Raw genomic sequence first — 25,143 nt, forward strand, 5'->3', positions numbered from 1 at the left:
TTTTCGTGCTACTGCCATATAGTGCCAGTGTCTGACTGGTAATTCAAAGAATATATTGGGTTACGTGCACCCACAATTTTTTACTACTGGTATACAGTGCCATTTGTCTGACTGGGAATTCAAAGAATATATTGGGAATACAAATACCGCGAGTCAGATTTTCTTGCTACTGCCATATAGTGCCAGTGTCTGACTGGGAATTCAAAGAATATATTGGGGTTACGTGCACCCACAATTTTTACTACTGGTATACAGTGCCATTGTCTGACTGGGAATTCAAAGAATATATTGGGAATACAAGATACCCTCATTTCTTGCTACTGCCATATAGTGCCAGTGTCTGACTGGTAATTCAAAGAATATATTGGGGTTACGTGCACCCACAATTTTTACTACTGGTATACAGTGCCATTGTCTGACTGGGAATTCAAAGAATATATTGGGAATACAAATACCCTCATTTCTTGCTACTGCCATATAGTGCCAGTGTCTGACTGGGAATTCAAAGAATATATTGGGGTTACGTGCACCCACAATTTTTACTACTGGTATACAGTGCCATTGTCTGACTGGGAATTCAAAGAATATATTGGGAATACAAATACCCTCATTTCTTGCTACTGCCATATAGTGCCAGTGTCTGACTGGTAATTCAAAGAATATATTGGGGTTACGTGCACCCACAATTTTTACTACTGGTATACAGTGCCATTGTCTGACTGGGAATTCAAAGAATATATTGGGAATACAAATACCCTCATTTCTTGCTACTGCCATATAGTGCCAGTGTCTGACTGGTAATTCAAAGAATATATTGGGGTTACGTGCACCCACAATTTTTACTACTGGTATACAGTGCCATTGTCTGACTGGGAATTCAAAGAATATATTGGGAATACAAATACCCTCATTTCTTGCTACTGCCATATAGTGCCAGTTTCTGACTGGTAATTCAAAGAATATATTGGGGTTACGTGCACCCACAATTTTTACTACTGGTATACAGTGCCATTGTCTGACTGGGAATTCAAAGAGTATATTGGGAATACAAATACCCTCATTTCTTGCTACTGCCATATAGTGCCAGTTTCTGACTGGTAATTCAAAGAATATATTGGGGTTACGTGCACCCACAATTTTTACTACTGGTATACAGTGCCATTGTCTGACTGGGAATTCAAAGAATATATTGGGGTTATAAATACCCTCATTTCTTGCTACTGCCATATAGTGCCAGTTTCTGACTGGTAATTCAAAGAATATATTGGGGTTACGTGCACCCACAATTTTTACTACTGGTATACAGTGCCATTGTCTGACTGGGAATTCAAAGAATATATTGGGGTTATAAATACCCTCATTTCTTGCTACTGCCATATAGTGCCAGTTTCTGACTGGTAATTCAAAGAATATATTGGGGTTACGTGCACCCACAATTTTTACTACTGGTATACAGTGCCATTGTCTGACTGGGAATTCAAAGAATATATTGGAATACAAATACCCTCATTTCTTGCTACTGCCATATAGTGCCAGTGTCTGACTGGTAATTCAAAGAATATATTGGGGTTACGTGCACCCACAATTTTTACTACTGGTATACAGTGCCATTGTCTGACTGGGAATTCAAAGAATATATTGGGAATACAAATACCCTCATTTCTTGCTACTGCCATATAGTGCCAGTGTCTGACTGGTAATTCAAAGAATATATTGGGGTTACGTGCACCCACAATTTTTACTACTGGTATACAGTGCCATTGTCTGACTGGGAATTCAAAGAATATATTGGGAATACAAATACCCTCATTTCTTGCTACTGCCATATAGTGCCAGTGTCTGACTGGAATTCAAAGAATATATTGGGGTTACGTGCACCCACAATTTTTACTACTGGTATACAGTGCCATTGTCTGACTGGAATTCAAAGAATATATTGGGAATACAAATACCCTCATTTCTTGCTACTGCCATATAGTGCCAGTGTCTGACTGGGAATTCAAAGAATATATTGGGGTTACGTGCACCCACAATTTTTACTACTGGTATACAGTGCCATTGTCTGACTGGGAATTCAAAGAATATATTGGGAATACAAATACCCTCATTTCTTGCTACTGCCATATAGTGCCAGTGTCTGACTGGGAATTCAAAGAATATATTGGGGTTACGTGCACCCACAATTTTTACTACTGGTATACAGTGCCATTGTCTGACTGGGAATTCAAAGAATATATTGGAATACAAATACCCTCATTTCTTGCTACTGCCATATAGTGCCAGTGTCTGACTGGGAATTCAAAGAATATATTGGGGTTACGTGCACCCACAATTTTTACTACTGGTATACAGTGCCATTGTCTGACTGGGAATTCAAAGAATATATTGGGAATACAAATACCCTCATTTCTTGCTACTGCCATATAGTGCCAGTTTCTGACTGGTAATTCAAAGAATATATTGGGGTTACGTGCACCCACAATTTTTACTACTGGTATACAGTGCCATTGTCTGACTGGGAATTCAAAGAGTATATTGGAATACAAATACCCTCATTTCTTGCTACTGCCATATAGTGCCAAGTTTCTGACTGGTAATTCAAAGAATATATTGGGGTTACGTGCACCCACAATTTTTACTACTGGTATACAGTGCCATTGTCTGACTGGGAATTCAAAGAGTATATTGGGAATACAAATACCCTCATTTCTTGCTACTGCCATATAGTGCCAGTTTCTGACTGGTAATTCAAAGAATATATTGGGGTTACGTGCACCCACAATTTTTACTACTGGTATACAGTGCCATTGTCTGACTGGGAATTCAAAGAATATATTGGGAATACAAATACCCTCATTTCTTGCTACTGCCATATAGTGCCAGTGTCTGACTGGTAATTCAAAGAATATATTGGGGTTACGTGCACCCACAATTTTTACTACTGGTATACAGTGCCATTGTCTGACTGGGAATTCAAAGAATATATTGGGAATACAAATACCCTCATTTCTTGCTACTGCCATATAGTGCCAGTGTCTGACTGGTAATTCAAAGAATATATTGGGGTTACGTGCACCCACAATTTTTACTACTGGTATACAGTGCCATTGTCTGACTGGGAATTCAAAGAATATATTGGGAATACAAATACCCTCATTTCTTGCTACTGCCATATAGTGCCAGTGTCTGACTGGGAATTCAAAGAATATATTGGGGTTACGTGCACCCACAATTTTTACTACTGGTATACAGTGCCATTGTCTGACTGGGAATTCAAAGAATATATTGGGAATACAAATACCCTCATTTCTTGCTACTGCCATATAGTGCCAGTGTCTGACTGGGAATTCAAAGAATATATTGGGGTTACGTGCACCCACAATTTTTACTACTGGTATACAGTGCCATTGTCTGACTGGGAATTCAAAGAATATATTGGGAATACAAATACCCTCATTTCTTGCTACTGCCATATAGTGCCAGTGTCTGACTGGGAATTCAAAGAATATATTGGGGTTACGTGCACCCACAATTTTTACTACTGGTATACAGTGCCATTGTCTGACTGGGAATTCAAAGAATATATTGGGAATACAAATACCCTCATTTCTTGCTACTGCCATATAGTGCCAGTGTCTGACTGGTAATTCAAAGAATATATTGGGGTTACGTGCACCCACAATTTTTACTACTGGTATACAGTGCCATTGTCTGACTGGGAATTCAAAGAATATATTGGGAATACAAATACCCTCATTTCTTGCTACTGCCATATAGTGCCAGTGTCTGACTGGTAATTCAAAGAATATATTGGGGTTACGTGCACCCACAATTTTTACTACTGGTATACAGTGCCATTGTCTGACTGGGAATTCAAAGAATATATTGGGAATACAAATACCCTCATTTCTTGCTACTGCCATATAGTGCCAGTGTCTGACTGGTAATTCAAAGAATATATTGGGGTTACGTGCACCCACAATTTTTACTACTGGTATACAGTGCCATTGTCTGACTGGGAATTCAAAGAATATATTGGGAATACAAATACCCTCATTTCTTGCTACTGCCATATAGTGCCAGTTTCTGACTGGTAATTCAAAGAATATATTGGGGTTACGTGCACCCACAATTTTTACTACTGGTATACAGTGCCATTGTCTGACTGGGAATTCAAAGAATATATTGGGGAATACAAATACCCTCATTTCTTGCTACTGCCATATAGTGCCAGTTTCTGACTGGTAATTCAAAGAATATATTGGGGTTACGTGCACCCACAATTTTTACTACTGGTATACAGTGCCATTGTCTGACTGGGAATTCAAAGAATATATTGGGGTTATAAATACCCTCATTTCTTGCTACTGCCATATAGTGCCAGTTTCTGACTGGTAATTCAAAGAATATATTGGGGTTACGTGCACCCACAATTTTTACTACTGGTATACAGTGCCATTGTCTGACTGGGAATTCAAAGAATATATTGGGGTTATAAATACCCTCATTTCTTGCTACTGCATATAGTGCCAGTTTCTGACTGGTAATTCAAAGAATATATTGGGGTTACGTGCACCCACAATTTTTACTACTGGTATACAGTGCCATTGTCTGACTGGGAATTCAAAGAATATATTGGGAATACAAATACCCTCATTTCTTGCTACTGCCATATAGTGCCAGTGTCTGACTGGTAATTCAAAGAATATATTGGGGTTACGTGCACCCACAATTTTTACTACTGGTATACAGTGCCATTGTCTGACTGGGAATTCAAAGAATATATTGGGAATACAAATACCCTCATTTCTTGCTACTGCCATATAGTGCCAGTGTCTGACTGGTAATTCAAAGAATATATTGGGGTTACGTGCACCCACAATTTTTACTACTGGTATACAGTGCCATTGTCTGACTGGGAATTCAAAGAATATATTGGGAATACAAATACCCTCATTTCTTGCTACTGCCATATAGTGCCAGTGTCTGACTGGAATTCAAAGAATATATTGGGGTTACGTGCACCCACAATTTTTACTACTGGTATACAGTGCCATTGTCTGACTGGGAATTCAAAGAATATATTGGGAATACAAATACCCTCATTTCTTGCTACTGCCATATAGTGCCAGTGTCTGACTGGGAATTCAAAGAATATATTGGGGTTACGTGCACCCACAATTTTTACTACTGGTATACAGTGCCATTGTCTGACTGGGAATTCAAAGAATATATTGGGAATACAAATACCCTCATTTCTTGCTACTGCCATATAGTGCCAGTGTCTGACTGGGAATTCAAAGAATATATTGGGGTTACGTGCACCCACAATTTTTACTACTGGTATACAGTGCCATTGTCTGACTGGGAATTCAAAGAATATATTGGGAATACAAATACCCTCATTTCTTGCTTACTGCCATATAGTGCCAGTGTCTGACTGGGAATTCAAAGAATATATTGGGGTTACGTGCACCCACAATTTTTACTACTGGTATACAGTGCCATTGTCTGACTGGGAATTCAAAGAATATATTGGGAATACAAATACCCTCATTTCTTGCTACTGCCATATAGTGCCAGTTTCTGACTGGTAATTCAAAGAATATATTGGGGTTACGTGCACCCACAATTTTTACTACTGGTATACAGTGCCATTGTCTGACTGGGAATTCAAAGAATATATTGGGAATACAAATACCCTCATTTCTTGCTACTGCCATATAGTGCCAGTTTCTGACTGGTAATTCAAAGAATATATTGGGGTTACGTGCACCCACAATTTTTACTACTGGTATACAGTGCCATTGTCTGACTGGGAATTCAAAGAATATATTGGGAATACAAATACCCTCATTTCTTGCTACTGCCATATAGTGCCAGTTTCTGACTGGTAATTCAAAGAATATATTGGGGTTACGTGCACCCACAATTTTTACTACTGGTATACAGTGCCATTGTCTGACTGGGAATTCAAAGAATATATTGGGAATACAAATACCCTCATTTCTTGCTACTGCCATATAGTGCCAGTGTCTGACTGGGAATTCAAAGAATATATTGGGGTTACGTGCACCCACAATTTTTACTACTGGTATACAGTGCCATTGTCTGACTGGGAATTCAAAGAATATATTGGGAATACAAATACCCTCATTTCTTGCTACTGCCATATAGTGCCAGTGTCTGACTGGGAATTCAAAGAATATATTGGGGTTACGTGCACCCACAATTTTTACTACTGGTATACAGTGCCATTGTCTGACTGGGAATTCAAAGAATATATTGGGAATACAAATACCCTCATTTCTTGCTACTGCCATATAGTGCCAGTGTCTGACTGGGAATTCAAAGAATATATTGGGGTTACGTGCACCCACAATTTTTACTACTGGTATACAGTGCCATTGTCTGACTGGGAATTCAAAGAATATATTGGGAATACAAATACCCTCATTTCTTGCTACTGCCATATAGTGCCAGTGTCTGACTGGTAATTCAAAGAATATATTGGGGTTACGTGCACCCACAATTTTTACTACTGGTATACAGTGCCATTGTCTGACTGGGAATTCAAAGAATATATTGGAATACAAATACCCTCATTTCTTGCTACTGCCATATAGTGCCAGTGTCTGACTGGTAATTCAAAGAATATATTGGGGTTACGTGCACCCACAATTTTTACTACTGGTATACAGTGCCATTGTCTGACTGGAATTCAAAGAATATATTGGGAATACAAATACCCTCATTTCTTGCTACTGCCATATAGTGCCAGTGTCTGACTGGTAATTCAAAGAATATATTGGGGTTACGTGCACCCACAATTTTTACTACTGGTATACAGTGCCATTGTCTGACTGGGAATTCAAAGAATATATTGGGAATACAAATACCCTCATTTCTTGCTACTGCCATATAGTGCCAGTGTCTGACTGGGAATTCAAAGAATATATTGGGGTTACGTGCACCCACAATTTTTACTACTGGTATACAGTGCCATTGTCTGACTGGGAATTCAAAGAATATATTGGGAATACAAATACCCTCATTTCTTGCTACTGCCATATAGTGCCAGTGTCTGACTGGGAATTCAAAGAATATATTGGGGTTACGTGCACCCACAATTTTTACTACTGGTATACAGTGCCATTGTCTGACTGGGAATTCAAAGAATATATTGGGAATACAAATACCCTCATTTCTTGCTACTGCCATATAGTGCCAGTTTCTGACTGGGAATTCAAAGAATATATTGGGGTTACGTGCACCCACAATTTTTACTACTGGTATACAGTGCCATTGTCTGACTGGGAATTCAAAGAGTATATTGGGAATACAAATACCCTCATTTCTTGCTACTGCCATATAGTGCCAGTTTCTGACTGGTAATTCAAAGAATATATTGGGGTTACGTGCACCCACAATTTTTACTACTGGTATACAGTGCCATTGTCTGACTGGGAATTCAAAGAATATATTGGGGTTATAAATACCCTCATTTCTTGCTACTGCCATATAGTGCCAGTTTCTGACTGGTAATTCAAAGAATATATTGGGGTTACGTGCACCCACAATTTTTACTACTGGTATACAGTGCCATTGTCTGACTGGGAATTCAAAGAATATATTGGGGTTATAAATACCCTCATTTCTTGCTACTGCCATATAGTGCCAGTTTCTGACTGGTAATTCAAAGAATATATTGGGGTTACGTGCACCCACAATTTTTACTACTGGTATACAGTGCCATTGTCTGACTGGGAATTCAAAGAATATATTGGGAATACAAATACCCTCATTTCTTGCTACTGCCATATAGTGCCAGTGTCTGACTGGTAATTCAAAGAATATATTGGGGTTACGTGCACCCACAATTTTTACTACTGGTATACAGTGCCATTGTCTGACTGGGAATTCAAAGAATATATTGGGAATACAAATACCCTCATTTCTTGCTACTGCCATATAGTGCCAGTGTCTGACTGGTAATTCAAAGAATATATTGGGGTTACGTGCACCCACAATTTTTACTACTGGTATACAGTGCCATTGTCTGACTGGGAATTCAAAGAATATATTGGGAATACAAATACCCTCATTTCTTGCTACTGCCATATAGTGCCAGTGTCTGACTGGGAATTCAAAGAATATATTGGGGTTACGTGCACCCACAATTTTTACTACTGGTATACAGTGCCATTGTCTGACTGGGAATTCAAAGAATATATTGGGAATACAAATACCCTCATTTCTTGCTACTGCCATATAGTGCCAGTGTCTGACTGGGAATTCAAAGAATATATTGGGGTTACGTGCACCCACAATTTTTACTACTGGTATACAGTGCCATTGTCTGACTGGGAATTCAAAGAATATATTGGGAATACAAATACCCTCATTTCTTGCTACTGCCATATAGTGCCAGTGTCTGACTGGGAATTCAAAGAATATATTGGGGTTACGTGCACCCACAATTTTTACTACTGGTATACAGTGCCATTGTCTGACTGGGAATTCAAAGAATATATTGGGAATACAAATACCCTCATTTCTTGCTACTGCCATATAGTGCCAGTGTCTGACTGGTAATTCAAAGAATATATTGGGGTTACGTGCACCCACAATTTTTACTACTGGTATACAGTGCCATTGTCTGACTGGGAATTCAAAGAATATATTGGGAATACAAATACCCTCATTTCTTGCTACTGCCATATAGTGCCAGTTTCTGACTGGGAATTCAAAGAATATATTGGGGTTACGTGCACCCACAATTTTTACTACTGGTATACAGTGCCATTGTCTGACTGGGAATTCAAAGAGTATATTGGGAATACAAATACCCTCATTTCTTGCTACTGCCATATAGTGCCAGTTTCTGACTGGTAATTCAAAGAATATATTGGGGTTACGTGCACCCACAATTTTTACTACTGGTATACAGTGCCATTGTCTGACTGGGAATTCAAAGAATATATTGGGGTTATAAATACCCTCATTTCTTGCTACTGCCATATAGTGCCAGTTTCTGACTGGTAATTCAAAGAATATATTGGGGTTACGTGCACCCACAATTTTTACTACTGGTATACAGTGCCATTGTCTGACTGGGAATTCAAAGAATATATTGGGAATACAAATACCCTCATTTCTTGCTACTGCCATATAGTGCCAGTGTCTGACTGGTAATTCAAAGAATATATTGGGGTTACGTGCACCCACAATTTTTACTACTGGTATACAGTGCCATTGTCTGACTGGGAATTCAAAGAATATATTGGGAATACAAATACCCTCATTTCTTGCTACTGCCATATAGTGCCAGTGTCTGACTGGTAATTCAAAGAATATATTGGGGTTACGTGCACCCACAATTTTTACTACTGGTATACAGTGCCATTGTCTGACTGGGAATTCAAAGAATATATTGGGAATACAAATACCCTCATTTCTTGCTACTGCCATATAGTGCCAGTGTCTGACTGGGAATTCAAAGAATATATTGGGGTTACGTGCACCCACAATTTTTACTACTGGTATACAGTGCCATTGTCTGACTGGGAATTCAAAGAATATATTGGGAATACAAATACCCTCATTTCTTGCTACTGCCATATAGTGCCAGTGTCTGACTGGGAATTCAAAGAATATATTGGGGTTACGTGCACCCACAATTTTTACTACTGGTATACAGTGCCATTGTCTGACTGGGAATTCAAAGAATATATTGGGAATACAAATACCCTCATTTCTTGCTACTGCCATATAGTGCCAGTGTCTGACTGGGAATTCAAAGAATATATTGGGGTTACGTGCACCCACAATTTTTACTACTGGTATACAGTGCCATTGTCTGACTGGGAATTCAAAGAATATATTGGGAATACAAATACCCTCATTTCTTGCTACTGCCATATAGTGCCAGTGTCTGACTGGTAATTCAAAGAATATATTGGGGTTACGTGCACCCACAATTTTTACTACTGGTATACAGTGCCAATTTCTAACTAGGAATTCAAAATGCGCAAGGCTCCCGGAAAGGGACGTGGACGAGGCCGTGGGCGAGGTCGGGGGAATGGTTCTGGGGAGCAAGGTAGCAGTGAAGCCACAGGGCGTCCCGTGCCTACTCCTGTGGGGCAGCAAGCATTGCGCCACTCCACAGTGCCAGGGTTGCTTGCCACATTAACTAAACTGCAGGGTACAAACCTTAGTAGGCCCGAGAACCAGGAACAGGTCTTGCAATGGCTGTCAGAGAACGCTTACAGCACATTGTCCAGCAGCCAGTCAGACTCTGCCTCCTCTCCTCCTATTACCCAACAGTCTTGTCTTCCTTCCTCCCAAAATTCCGAAGCTTTACAGAACAATAACCCAAACTGTCCCTGCTCCCCAGAGCTGTTCTCCGCTCCTTTCATTGTCCCTCAACCTGCCTCTCCACGTCACGATTCCACGAACCTAACAGAGGAGCATCTGTGTCCAGATGCTCAAACACTAGAGTCTCCTCCATCTCCGTTCGATTTGGTGGTGGATGACCAGCAACCCACCCTCATCGACGATGATGTGACGCAGTTGCCGTCAGGGCATCCAGTTGACTGGCGCATTGTGCGGGAGGAGGAGATGAGACAGGAGTTGGAAGAGGAAGTGGTGGATGATGAGGACACTGACCCGACCTGGACAGGGGGGATGTCAAGCGGGGAAAGTAGTGTGGATGTTGAGGCAGGTGCAGCACCAAAAAGGGTAGCTAGAGGCAGAGGCAGAGGTCAGCAGCTTAGGCGAAGCCAGGCCACACCCGGAATCTCCCAAGATGTTCCAGTTCGTACCCAGCCCCGAAAAACTCCCACCTCGAGGGCACGTTTCTCGAAGGTGTGGAGTTTTTTCAAGGAATGCGCCGAGGACAGATATAGTGTTGTCTGCACAATTTGCCTCTCGAAATTGATTAGGGGCTCTGAGAAGAGCAACCTGTCCACCACTTCAATGCGCCGTCATTTGGAATCCAAGCACTGGAATCAGTGGCAGGCAGCAACGGCAGGACAAAGGCCGCCTGCCGTTCACGCCACTGCCACTGCCTCTGCCTCTGCCTCTGCCACTGCCACTGCTGACTGTGCTGGCGATGCACTCCAGAGGACGAGCCAGGACACCACTTCATCTGCCTCCGCCACTTTGTTGACTTCTACCTCATCCTCCCCTGGTCCTGTCTTATCTCCTTCTCCTGCACCATCAAAGGCACCATCAGGCGTTTCTTTACAACAACCCACCATCTCTCAGACATTGGAGCGGCGGCAGAAATACACTGCTAACCACCCACACGCGCAAGCCTTGAACGCCAACATCGCTAAACTGCTGGCCCAGGAGATGTTGGCGTTCCGGCTTGTTGAAACTCCCGCCTTCTTGGACCTGATGGCAACTGCGGCACCTCGCTATGCCGTCCCTAGCCGTCACTACTTCTCCCGGTGTGCCGTCCCCGCCTTGCACCAGCACGTGTCACTCAACATCAGGCGGGCCCTTAGTTCCGCGCTTTGCACAAAGGTCCACTTGACCACCGACGCGTGGACAAGTGCATGCGGACAGGGACGCTACATTTCACTGACGGCACACTGGGTGAATGTAGTTGAGGCTGGGACTGCTTCCCAAACTGGCCCGGTGTACCTCGTCTCCCCGCCTAACATTCCTGGCAGGGACACGAGAAGAACACCCCCCTCCTCCTCCTCCTCTACCGCCTCCTCCTCCGCCACCGCCTCCTCCTCCGCCACCGCCTCCTCCTCCGCTGTTAGATTGACCCCAGCTACGAGTTGGAAACGTTGCAGCACTGGCGTTGGTAGACGTCAGCAGGCTGTGCTGAAGCTGATCAGCTTGGGGGACAGACAGCACACTGCCTCCGAGGTGAGGGATGCCCTCCTCGATGAGACGGCAATATGGTTTGAGCCGCTGCACCTGGGCCCAGGCATGGTCGTTTGTGATAACGGCCGGAACCTGGTAGCAGCTCTGGAGCTTGCCGGACTCCAACATGTTCCATGCCTGGCCCACGTCTTCAACCTAGTGGTGCAACGTTTCCTAAAGAGCTACCCCAATGTTCCAGAGCTACTGGTGAAAGTGCGGCGCATGTGCGCCCACTTTCGCAAGTCGACAGTAGCCGCTGCTAGCTTAAAATCTCTCCAGCAACGCCTGCATGTGCCACAACACCGGCTTTTGTGCGACGTCCCCACACGCTGGAACTCAACGTTTCAGATGTTGAATAGAGTGGTTGAGCAGCAGAGACCTTTGATGGAATACCAGCTACAAAACCCTAGGGTGCCACAAAGTCAGCTGCCTCAGTTTCACATCCATGAGTGGCCATGGATGAGAGACCTTTGTGACATCCTACGGGTCTTTGAGGAGTCCACAAGGAGGGTGAGCTCTGAGGATGCGATGGTGAGCCTTACAATCCCGCTCTTGTGTGTTCTGAGAGAATCCCTGATTGACATCAGGGATAACTCAGATCACACAGAGGAGTTAGGGATAGCATCCGATCCGTCACAGCTGGAGAGTAGGTCCACACATCTGTCCGCTTCACTGCGTTTAATGGAGGAGGAGGAGGAGGAGGAAGAAGAGTTGTCCGATGATGTGATGGTGATACAGGAGGCTTCCGGGCAACTTCGAATCGTCCCATTGTTGCAGCGCGGATGGGTAGACATGGAGGATGAGGAGGAAATGGAGATTGAACTTTCCGGTGGGGCCAGAGGAGTCATGCCAACTAACACTGTGGCAGACATGGCTGAGTTCATGTTGGGGTGCTTTACAACCGACAAGCGTATTGTCAAAATCATGGAGGACAACCAGTACTGGATCTTTGCTATCCTTGACCCCCGGTATAAAAACAACATCTCGTCTTTTATTCCGGTAGAGGGGAGGGCCAATCGCATCAATGCTTGCCACAGGCAATTGGTGCAGAATATGATGGAGATGTTTCCAGCATGTGACAGTGGCGGCAGGGAGGGCAGTTCCTCCAGTAGGCAACCAAGTTCTCACCGGTCCACACAAACGAGGGGCACACTGTCTAAGGTCTGGGACACCTTGATGGCACCCCCTCGCCAAAGTGCCGCCACGGAGGGTCCTAGTGTCACCAGGCGTGAGAAGTATAGGCGCATGTTGCGGGAATACCTTTCCGACCACAGCCCTGTCCTCTCCGACCCCTCTGCGCCCTACACGTATTGGGTGTCGAAGTTGGACCTGTGGCTTGAACTTGCCCTATATGCCTTGGAGGTGCTGTCCTGTCCTGCCGCCAGCGTCCTATCTGAGAGGGTGTTCAGTGCAGCCGGTGGCATCATCACTGACAAGCGCACCCGTCTGTCAGCTGAGAGTGCCGACCGGCTCACTTTGATAAAAATGAACCACCACTGGATAGAGCCTTCATTTTTGTGCCCACCTGTGTAAAGCACCCCAACATGAAACTCCATGTCTGTACTCAACCTCTCCAATTCCTCCGCATCCTCATACTCATCCACCATAAGCGTTGCACAATTCTGCTAATACTAGGCTCCCTCCAACATGATTTCCCCCAACTCTGCTGGTTAGAGGCTCCCTCCACCCTGATTTCCACCAACTCTGCTGGTTAGAGGCTCCCTCCACCCTGCTTTCCCACAACTCTGCTGGTTAGAGGCTCCTTCCACCATGAATTTGCCCAAACTGGGCTGTTTAGAGGCTCCCTCCACCATGAATTGGTCCAAACTGGGCTGGTTAGAGGCTCCCTCCACCATTAATTGGTCCAAACTGGGCTGGTTAGAGGCTCCCTCCACCATGAATTTGCCCAAACTGGGCTGTTTAGAGGCTCCCTCCACCATGAATTTGCCCAAACTGGGCTGTTTAGAGGCTCCCTCCACCATGAATTGGTCCAAACTGGGTTTTTTAGAGGCTCCCTCCACCATGAATTGGTCCAAACTGGGGTGGTTAGAGGCTCCCTCCACCATTAATTGGTCCAAACTGGGCTGGTTAGAGGCTCCCTCCACCATTAATTGGTCCAAACTGGGCTGGTTAGAGGCTCCCTCCACCATTAATTGGTCCAAACTGGGCTGGTTAGAGGCTCCCTCCACCATGAATTTGCCCAAACTGGGCTGTTTAGAGGCTCCCTCCACCATGAATTTGCCCAAACTGGGCTGGTTAGAGGCTCCCTCCACCATGAATTGGTCCAAACTTGGCTGTTTAGAGGCTCCCTCCACCATGAATTGGTCCAAACTGGGGTGGTTAGAGGCTCCCTCCACCATTAATTGGTCCAAACTGGGCTGGTTAGAGGCTCCCTCCACCATTAATTGGTCCAAACTGGGCTGGTTAGAGGCTCCCTCCACCATGAATTTGCCCAAACTGGGCTGTTTAGAGGCTCCCTCCACCATGAATTTGCCCAAACTGGGCTGGTTAGAGGCTCCCTCCACCATGAATTGGTCCAAACTGGGGTTTTTAGAGGCTCCCTCCACCATGAATTGGTCCAAACTGGGGTGGTTAGAGGCTCCCTCCACCATTAATTGGTCCAAACTGGGCTGGTTAGAGGCTCCCTCCACCATGAATTGGTCCAAACTGGGGTTTTTAGAGGCTCCCTCCACCATGAATTGGTCCAAACTTGGCTGTTTAGAGGCTCCCTCCACCATGAATTGGTCCAAACTGGGGTGGTTAGAGGCTCCCTCCACCATTAATTGGTCCAAACTGGGCTGGTTAGAGGCTCCCTCCACCATTAATTGGTCCAAACTGGGCTGGTTAGAGGCTCCCTCCACCATGAATTTGCCCAAACTGGGCTGTTTAGAGGCTCCCTCCACCATGAATTTGCCCAAACTGGGCTGGTTAGAGGCTCCCTCCACCATGAATTGGTCCAAACTGGGGTTTTTAGAGGCTCCCTCCACCATGAATTGGTCCAAACTGGGGTGGTTAGAGGCTCCCTCCACCATTAATTGGTCCAAACTGGGCTGGTTAGAGGCTCCCTCCACCATTAATTGGTCCAAACTGGGCTGGTTAGAGGCTCCCTCCACCATGAATTTGCCCAAACTGGGCTGTTTAGAGGCTCCCTCCACCATGAATTTGCCCAAACTGGGCTGGTTAGAGGCTCCCTCCACCATGAATTGGTCCAAACTGGGGTTTTTAGAGGCTCCCTCCACCATGAATTGGTCCAAACTGGGGTTTTTAGAGGCTCCCTCCACCATGAATTGGTCCAAACTGGGGTGGTTAGAGGCTCCCTCCACCATTAATTGGTCCAAACTGGGCTGGTTAGAGGCTCCCTCCACCATTAATTGGTCCAAACTGGGCTGGTTAGAGGCTCCCTCCACCATGAATTTGCCCAAACTGGGCTGTTTAGAGGCTCCCTCCACCATGAATTTGCCCAAACTGGGCTGGTTAGAGGCTCCCTCCACCATGAATTGGTCCAAACTGGGGTTTTTAGAGGCTCCCTCCACCATGAATTGGTCCAAACTGGGGTGGTTAGAGGCTCCCTCCACCATTAATTGGTCCAAACTGGGCTGGTTAGAGGCTCCCTCCACCATGAATTGGTCCAAACTGGGGTTTTTAGAGGCTCCCTCCACCATGAATTGGTCCAAACTTGGCTGTTTAGAGGCTCCCTCCACCATTAATTGGTCCAAACTGGGCTGGTTAGAGGCTCCCTCCACCATGAATTGGTCCAAACTGGGTTTTTTAGAGGCTCCCTCCACCATGAATTTGCCCAAACTGGGCTGTTTAGAGGCTCCCTCCACCATGAATTGGTCCAAACTGGGTTTTTTAGAGGCTCCCTCCACCATGAATTGGTCCAAACTTGGCTGTTTAGAGGCTCCCTCCACCATTAATTGGTCCAAACTGGGCTGGTTAGAGGCTCCCTCCACCATGAATTGGTCCAAACTGGGTTTTTTAGAGGCTCCCTCCACCATGAATTTGCCCAAACTGGGCTGTTTAGAGGCTCCCTCCACCATGAATTGGTCCAAACTGGGTTTTTTAGAGGCTCCCTCCACCATGAATTGGTCCAAACTGGGCTGGTTAGAGGCTCCCTCCACCATGAATTGGTCCAAACTGGGGTGGTTAGAGGCTCCCTCCACCATTAATTGGTCCAAACTGGGCTGGTTAGAGGCTCCCTCCACCATTAATTGGTCCAAACTGGGCTGGTTAGAGGCTCCCTCCACCATGAATTTGCCCAAACTGGGCTGGTTAGAGGCTCCCTCCACCATGAATTGGTCCAAACTGGGTTTTTTAGAGGCTCCCTCCACCATGAATTTGCCCAAACTGGGCTGGTTAGAGGCTCCCTCCACCATGAATTGGTCCAAACTGGGGTTTTTAGAGGCTCCCTCCACCATGAATTTGCCCAAACTCTGCTGGTTAGAGGCTCAATCCACCCTGATTTTCAAAACAAATGTTGGTGCCAACCTCAACTTACTACAAGGGCCAAATTCACTGCTGGTGACAAGCTCTCCTCACTGCAAGTGCCAAATACACATGTTTCAAGGTGTTTTCCTACTGTCAGAGAGGTGGTATTGAGTGTGTAAAGTGTGTAGTTGTTAGGCTGTGATGTTGGGGTAATAGAGGGTCTTTGGTGTGTTAGATGCCCCCAGACATGCTTCCCCTGCTGTCCCAGTGTCATTCCAGAGGTGTTGGCATCATTTCCTGGGGTGTCATAGTGGACTTGGTGACCCTCCAGACACGGATTTGGGTTTCCCCCTTAACGAGTATCTGTTCCCCATAGACTATAATGGGGTTCGAAACCCGTTCGAACACACGAACATTGAGCGGCTGTTCGAATCGAATTTCGAACCTCGAACATTTTAGTGTTCGCTCATCTCTAATTAGGTCATATTACAATATTATGTTATTGATGGCTAATGTACCAATGTCAAAATATTTTACACTCTGAGAAATTCAATATTACAAGGCACATTATTATCTTGGTAATTGAAGACTTCTGCCAGATACATGTTGTATGCAATATGAATTACTTAATGAGATTTTACATGGAATTGTTTAAATATATACTATCTATCTATCTATCTATCTATCTATCTATCTATCTATCTATCTATCTATCTCTATCCATCCATCCATCCATCACATCCAGATTATTTCATGCACGCAGTTAGTGATCTAAAGATGGAAGTTAATCTTCTAATTAGCTCACTTCCAAAAAAAGATGACCTAGAAACTCATCACATTACTTAACAGCATATTCAATAAATCATGATCAGAGCACAAATGAAAGTAATTATTCTTTAGTAATTACTTAGATGAATGGTCTGTAAGGGTAAAAGCGAATAGCAATATAGTAAATTAAGAAGCCAATTGTGACATATATATTTTTGTCATGTAAAAAAAATACAATAATTTCCCAAATGGGAACATAGAATAGTATATTTTTTATATAACCTAGTAGTACTAGGTTGAGCGCAGCTATATGACACATGCTGTAGATTATAACTCTACTTGAAAGGATTGTCTAGTTTACAATCCTCAACTTCATATATAGTACTGTACTCAGAGAACTTTGAATTAATGGAGGGTCCTCTGTTCAGGTTCTTCATCTTTTGAGGTGCAAGAGATTAAAATCAAGTGCCTTTCACTCTGTAGGAGCTGTCTTGTCCTTCTTTACACATACAATTAATGTTGAGCCAATCTTGAAATTTCAAGATCGTTTTTAAAATCCGATCATTTTCCATTCGAACCCGATCCCAATGTAAGTCAATGGTATTTTTTTAAATAATCAAAGATCGGATTTTAAAAACTATCCTATTCACTACACAGCATGTAGTCCAAAAATTGTTTCAATTTTTGGAATCCACGCTGTGTAGTTAAAAAAAAAAAATCCCCCGGCTACTTAGCCCCCTATGGTGTCCGCTTACCTGCACAGATCCGCTGCCGCTCCCCATTCTTGTTGGTCCAGTCCTCTCTCATTGACATGCCTTCAGAGCGCCATGCACGCCCCACCTCCCTAGGCTAGTGTTAGAGATTATGGGAGTAGTCAGGGCTTGTTGTGGCTTAGGAAAGTGTGGGCAGGGAGACGTGAGTGCATCGCTCCCCTCCCAGTACCCGCCCACACTCTCCTAAGCCACAAGCCCTGCCTTCTCCCAGCATCTCTAACAGAAGAGGAGCGAAAAGAACAGGCAGTGGCAGATGTAGCAGAGTTGAGTGTACAGTAAAACAGGGATGAAGCAGAAGAGTGGCAGGCTGTGGTAAATCCATAGGAATTAATGGACGCAGCAGTCTGCGTGACAGCCGCTTACATTCATTCCTATGGGTGCGTGCTATTCAAAACGGGAGTTTCGAATAGTACTCGCTCATTTGATACTATAGCTTTTCCCACAATGATTGGCCAGTAGCCAAGCATCGTGGGAAATAACCTACGACCTTGATCCCACCGGAAAAGATTGGGATCGGAATTCCAATTGCGATCCTGAAATTTACTTGATCGCCGATTGGAATACGATTCTTTCCGATCCCGATTGCTCAACCCTACATATAATTAATTTTTCCTGTGGCAGTGCTACAGGGAAATTCAATGCTCACTATTAGGTTTCATTAAAGATTATAGCTGTTTGCTGAGGCTTCTCACAATGCTTAATCGTTAACACAAGAAAGGTCATTCCCATAAATATATATAGCATTCATTTGATTGTATCTGAGAAATGTATATATATATTTCTCAGTGTTTGCTAGTTGGCTGCTTCTAGCTCAGCTTTATTAAAGCACAGCTAGTGTAGTTGTTGTTTCGCATAAGAAAAACAAGGCTTAAATTGCAGATCATTGTGTTTAATTTGACTATCTCCCTATATTATAAAAATGAATTTCTGTCTGTCTGTCTGTCTGTCTGTCTGTCTGTCTGTCTGTGCTTTAATGCAAACCAAACGACTGGACCGATCTTCACCAAATTTGGTACAGAGATACTTCAGATATCCGGGAAGGTTTAAGACGAGACTCCAACTCGCTCGGACATACCGTTGCTGAGATACAGCATTCCAAACACAATGCCCCCCTTTAGCCAATACAAACCTGCAAGTCTTTCACTCATATTCCAACTGCAATACACATGGTCACTCCACATACACAACCGAACACTGATATCCAAACTGAGATACATGCATCAGAGGATTAGATACACAGATCAGCACACAGTATCACACGCCATAGGATTAGATACACGCGTCTGCACACAGTCCCACAAACCAGAGGATTAAATACGCACTTCTGCACAGTTCCACATGCCGAAGGATTAGATACACGTGTCTCAACAAAGTACCACACGCCGGGGGATTGGATACATGCGTCTGCACACAGTACCACATGCCAAAGGATTGGATACACGCATCTGCACATAGTTCCACACAATAGTTTCACACAATACCACACAGGGGAGGATTAGATACGTGTGTCTGCACACAGTACCACACTTTGGAGGATTAGATACATGCCTCTGCACACAGTACCACAAGCCATAGAATTACATACACGTCTCAGCACACAGTACCACACAGGGAGGATTAGATACACGCGTCTGCACACAGTACCACATGCCGTAGGATTAGATCCGCGCGTCTACACACAGTTCCACATGTCGTAGGATTAGATACGCACCTCTTCACACAATACCACACAGGGGAGGATTAGATACGTGTGTCTGCACACAGTACCACACTTTGGAGGATTAGATACATGCCTCTGCACACAGTACCACAAGCCAGAGAATTACATACATGTCTCAGCACACAGTACCACACGGGGGAGGATTAGATACGCACATCTGCACACAGTACCACATGCCAGAGGATTAGATATGTGCATCTGCACACAGTACCACACAGGGGAGGATCAGATACGTGCATCTGCACACAGTACCACATGCCAGAGGATTAGAAACATGCATCTGCACACAGTACCACACGCCAGAGGATTAGATACGCGTGTCTGCACACAGTACCACATGCCGTAGGATTAGATATATGCCTCTTCACACAATACCACACAGGGGAGTATTAGATACATGTGTTTGCATACAGTACCACACTTTGGAGGATTAGATACATGCCTCTGCACACAGTACCACAAGCCAGAGAATTATATACGCGTCTCAGCACACAGTACCACACATAGAGGATTAGATACACGCGTCTGCACACAGTACCAAATGCTGTAGGATTAGATACGCGCATCTACACACAGTTCCACATGCTGTAGGATTAGATACACACCTCTTCACACAGTTCCACACAGGGGAGGATTAGATACGTGTGTCTGCATACAGTACCACACTTTGGAGGATTAGATACATGCCTCTGCACACAGTACCACAAGCCAGAGAATTAGATACGCGCATCAGCACACAGTACCACACAGGAAAGAATTAGATACGTGCATCTGCACACAGTACCACATGCCAAAGGATTAGATACGCGCGTCTACACACAGTTCCACACGCCGTAGGATTAGATATGCGACTCTTCACACAATACCACACAGGGAAGGATTAGATACGTGTGTCTGCATACAGTACCACACTTTGGAGGATTAGATACAAGCCTCTGCACACAGTACCACAAGCCAGAGAATTAGATACGCGTCTCAATACACAGTACCACACGCAAGAGGATTAGATACGCGCATCTGCACACAGTACCACATGCCGTAGGATTAGATACGCGCGTCTACACACAGTTCCACTCGCCGTAGGATTAGATACACGCCTCATCACACAATACCACACAGGGGAGGATTAGCTACGCGCATCAGCACACAGTTCCACACACCAGAGGATTAGATAAGCACGTGTGCACACAGTACCACATGCCGTAGGATTAGATACGCGCGTCTGCTTACAGTTCCACATGTCAGACGATTAGATACGCACATCTTCACACAGTTGTACACGTCATAGGATTAGATACACACGTCTGCATACAGTACCACATGCTGTAGGATTAGATACGTGCGTCTACACACAGTTCCACATGCCGTAGGATTAGATACGCGCCTCTTCACACAATACCACACAGGGGAGGATTAGATACATGCCTCTGCACACAGTACCACATGTCAGATAATTAGATACGCGTCTCAGCACACAGTACCACACGGGGGAGGATTAGATACGTGCATCTGCACACAGTACCACATGCCAGAGGATTAGATACACCTGTGTGCACACAGTACCACACGCCAGAGGATTAGATAAGTGCGTCTGCACATAGTACCACATGCCGTAAGATTAGATATACACGTCTGCACACAGTTTCACTTACCGGAGGATTAGATACGTGCCTCTTCACACAATGCCACACGGGGGAGGATTAGATACGCACATCTGCACACAGTACCATACGCCGGAGGATTAGATATGTGCATCTGCACACAGTACCACACCAACAAGGATTAGATACTTGCATCTAAACACAGTACTACACGGGGAAGGATTAAATACAGCTTTACTCCAGGTATCCATAACAACTGATCACAGGTTTTTCACTGATATCCAAAATGAGATACACACAATCACATGACGCTTATGGACATACAGACAAACCACATACAAAATAAACCAGTGCAAAATTGGACATTTCTTATGGGGCTACTACACAAACATAAAATGTAATATTCCCGTGCGAAGCCGGGTCCTCCCTCTAGTTGTATATAAATATTCCACTAAAGTATCTCGTTCGTGGATGAACTGATTTTTGTTACAGGTAGATAGAGATGGGCGAATCCACCATGACTATATTCTGGGGTCTCTGAGGCCAGTATGAACGTTCAGGCCTATACCATCAAACCATGTTGATCTGTGATGACCTAGAGGCCAGAAGACATGGCAGACTGCCCACAAAGAAGAAAGTAACACCAAAGGATGCCTTGGTGAAGCCTAAGAAAGGCTTTGCAATGCTCCAGTTTTATAATCTGTGGCCTGCAGAGACCTTAGGGCATAACAATTGTTTGTTCTGTATGTCAGGCTTAGTTTGAACTAATTCAGTCTGGAATCTTCCTGCCAAACCTCAAAAATATTTGTGAATAATACCTAGGTTCACCAATTACTATCAGTAAGGTATAATGACTGTAAATGACATCTTTGTAAACTGCCCTTGAATAAGGAGGTGTATAAGGTAAATGCCACATGTACTTAAAGGGAAGATCAATAATATTAAGGTGACATAATAGGTTGCAGTAATGACTTTTCGCTGTATTCTGAAACATTCTATACTATAATAGATATCTTTGTATGAATAGATCATATGGTTTAACCCAAAAGTTCTTTTTTTACTGTTGTAGAACCAGAAGTTCCCAAAGAGAAGCCATCTATAGTAATACCTAAAAAAGGTAAGGCATAGTAGTAAGCAAATTATTATATATATTTCCATAAAATTAATAAGGTTTATTTTTTCAGTGCAAATGAATATCACAATTCTACTGAAGAAATATCTATATTCTTTAAAAGTTATCCTGCATAATATTCACAGAATTTCCTTCCTTATCTTTGCTGTTGGCTGGACATGTCCAGATATGTGTATCATCAAATGATCAGCTATTCAAGACAATATTTTGTGATATTGGGTCTCAGATTGATAACTTGTATGTGTTTATATGTGATTGCTGAGTGGTTATATTGCAACCCACCAAGGGTTCTCCTAGTATGTTGTAATATCATGGCCATTCTAGTACCATTTGCTATAGTCTACATAGCACTTTTGTTGCATTTTCTATCCACCAGCTTTCCATCAGCTACTACAGAATCACATAGTGAAGTATGCACTAGAGACAGACAGTGAAAATTGCGCTTTTGTAGTTGCATCAATATCTTTAGCAGTGGTTTGGGTCCATCTAGCTAAGGTGTTCTTCCACTAGAAACTTCTAAATATACTTCGATCCATAGCTCAGTTAGTAGTGTACTCCATGCTAGCTACAGATGTTCACCTGGCCAGTTTTATTTCAAGTATTTTTTAGATCCCCTTGGTTGTGATATCATATTAAACTGGCTTCATAAGTTCTTAATCAAATATGTTAAGGTTGGCTACTTCTGTACATGAACAGCAATGACTATAACATAACTAGTCATCAGTGTAATCTAATAGACTTTTACATGTAATACTTGGTGAAAATGTGTGTGACATGGAGACTGTATCATTAAAATTTTAAAAATAGTTTTCTTCTAATCTTTTAATTTATTTATTTGTACTTTTTTTTATTTCACACTTCATATAAAAGTCCTGAAACATTTTATTTTTCACATTAGCTATAGGAGAATGAACACAAGGCTGACGCTTCCTGTTTTCTGAATCTCACTTTTCAGTTTTGGTGTATATATTAGTGCAGGGTCAGTAGATTCTTCTCATTACCATTAGAGGAAGGAAGAAGTGATGATATATTACAGTTCTGTTACACTGTTTGAGGTCTTCATAATGCAGAATCATATAAATATACCCACACAATAGTTGCAGGTAGTGGAAATAATTACAGATCTTTAAAAATAATAATTGATATAATAAAATCATTTAGAATATTTATTTGCTTGTCATTGTTTACAATATGAAAATTTCTCCCTACAGCTAAGATTTTGAGAAGGAAAAAACCAAGTATGTCTACAAAGAACATTAATATTCAGCTGTGAATTATAGTTGAGTGCTTATGCCTTACTAACAACACTTAGCATCTTATTTGTCCTTATTTAAATCAGGGGCAGAATAAGGTATTTGAGCATCCTGTAAAAAAAGTCATGGACGCCGTAATCCTCATGATATCACACTTTTATTTAGTTCTGTTGCTTATTTGCTTTCCATTATTTGCTTTAAATCTCTTTCCATTATTAAATTAGACCTTCAATGACATTAAAAACAAAGACCCTCTCCGCAATTTGTAAAATTGTAAGATATTGGTTGCAATGTACCTTACTACCAGTCCTCTGTTCCTGTGTGTTATGGTGCAAATACTGTAACATTACCTCTATAACCAAATCCTATGGTTATCTGGTACATGGATGAAGCATCACTGAGCAAATGCTTCAGCAGTCCCCTCTTAGAATAAGAAACATTTTTGTTGCAGTGATCTACAGATCTGATCTGACAACGAGGTTAAACCTCTTTCGGATTTGAGTCAGGGGGCAGTCACGGTTTGTGCTCTCAGGGTTTGTATCTGCAACACTATGCTTTCTGTCCCAAATAATGTCAGCAGTCACTTTCAACATTATACTATGCGGCAGAAGAAGATGGTAGAGGACGTATTGTTTGGAAATTATTATTTTAATTAAATAATAATGAAAATATAATTAGAATAATATCCTGCTTACCGTATAAAAAAAATGACAAAAAAAACAATAAAAATTTCAAGCGCTGGTATGGCAGCAAATGCTTTTTTGCAAGTTTCACAATAATGAATAAGTGAAGAATGGATATTTGTGATACATTGCAGCAAGCACGTTTTGTAAAATAAGCAGCTGCTTATTTGGCCTTGTCTGGTGTTGCTTATGGCTCTGATTAGATGTAGAATATGTTCATATTATTCTTTTATGTCATTACTACTGTACACGTTCCATTCTTTCATTTGAACAGATTTATTATAATCATTTATTATTATTATTATTATTATTATTATTATTATTATTATTATTATTATTATATCATTATGCTTTTCCATAAAAAAAGAAAGCAAATCCTTCTTATACCGGTTTACCAGTGGAAAAAAAACAAAATATGTGAAGAATATTCTGAAGTTATATGATTGATTTTTTTTTTTTTTACAGAAGAGCCAGAGCCCTCATCAGTTAAAGGTAGGAACACTGTATATTATAGTCAGTATGGATATTACAGTGCGATTACATTTAGCTTCCTGATATGTCTACAGTACATTTCCCACAATTTAACCATTCTGGAACATCTTCTCTTATAAGCCTGGGTTTTGCTGTTCCTACTAGAAATGTATTAATAAATTGATAACTGGGTATTTCCACTCGGCGCTGTATCCCTACACAGTCTAGCACTGTCCAATCAGTCCTGCCAGGGTAAGGATATATCGTTATGACATGTTGAATGGTGAGATATTGGAGCGATTTTAAATATTAGATATAATTATAAATGTATCCATCATCATGAATAATTATTAGATATTTCACGGTCCTCTTAAATATTTATTTTCTGAGTTATAGAAAAGTTGTAACCAACTTAAACGGTACCTGAGTGTTTA

General features: G+C 42.7%; 1 protein-coding gene across 23 annotated transcripts in view; it reads left to right on the top strand.

The window, feature by feature from the left end:
- Nucleotides 1-25,143, top strand: part of LOC142197592 (uncharacterized) — a 490,495-nt gene that overhangs the window by 263,263 nt on the left and 202,089 nt on the right. For 21 of the 23 annotated variants that reach the window (XR_012715324.1, XM_075267993.1, XM_075268011.1 and 18 more), the window contains 3 exons: nucleotides 22,240-22,287; nucleotides 23,514-23,540; nucleotides 24,704-24,730. Coding sequence is in view for 22 of the 23 variants with exons in the window: in XM_075267993.1 (XP_075124094.1) it covers nucleotides 22,240-22,287; nucleotides 23,514-23,540; nucleotides 24,704-24,730 (102 nt within the window). In the remaining variant the exon portion in view is untranslated. The remainder of the gene's footprint in view (nucleotides 1-22,239; nucleotides 22,288-23,513; nucleotides 23,541-24,703; nucleotides 24,731-25,143) is intronic. The other 2 variants (XM_075267999.1, XM_075268007.1) reach the window with 1 other exon arrangement.

The sequence above is a fragment of the Leptodactylus fuscus genome, chromosome 3 (genome assembly GCF_031893055.1).
Source record: "Leptodactylus fuscus isolate aLepFus1 chromosome 3, aLepFus1.hap2, whole genome shotgun sequence".
Classification (NCBI taxonomy): domain Eukaryota; kingdom Metazoa; phylum Chordata; class Amphibia; order Anura; family Leptodactylidae; genus Leptodactylus; species Leptodactylus fuscus.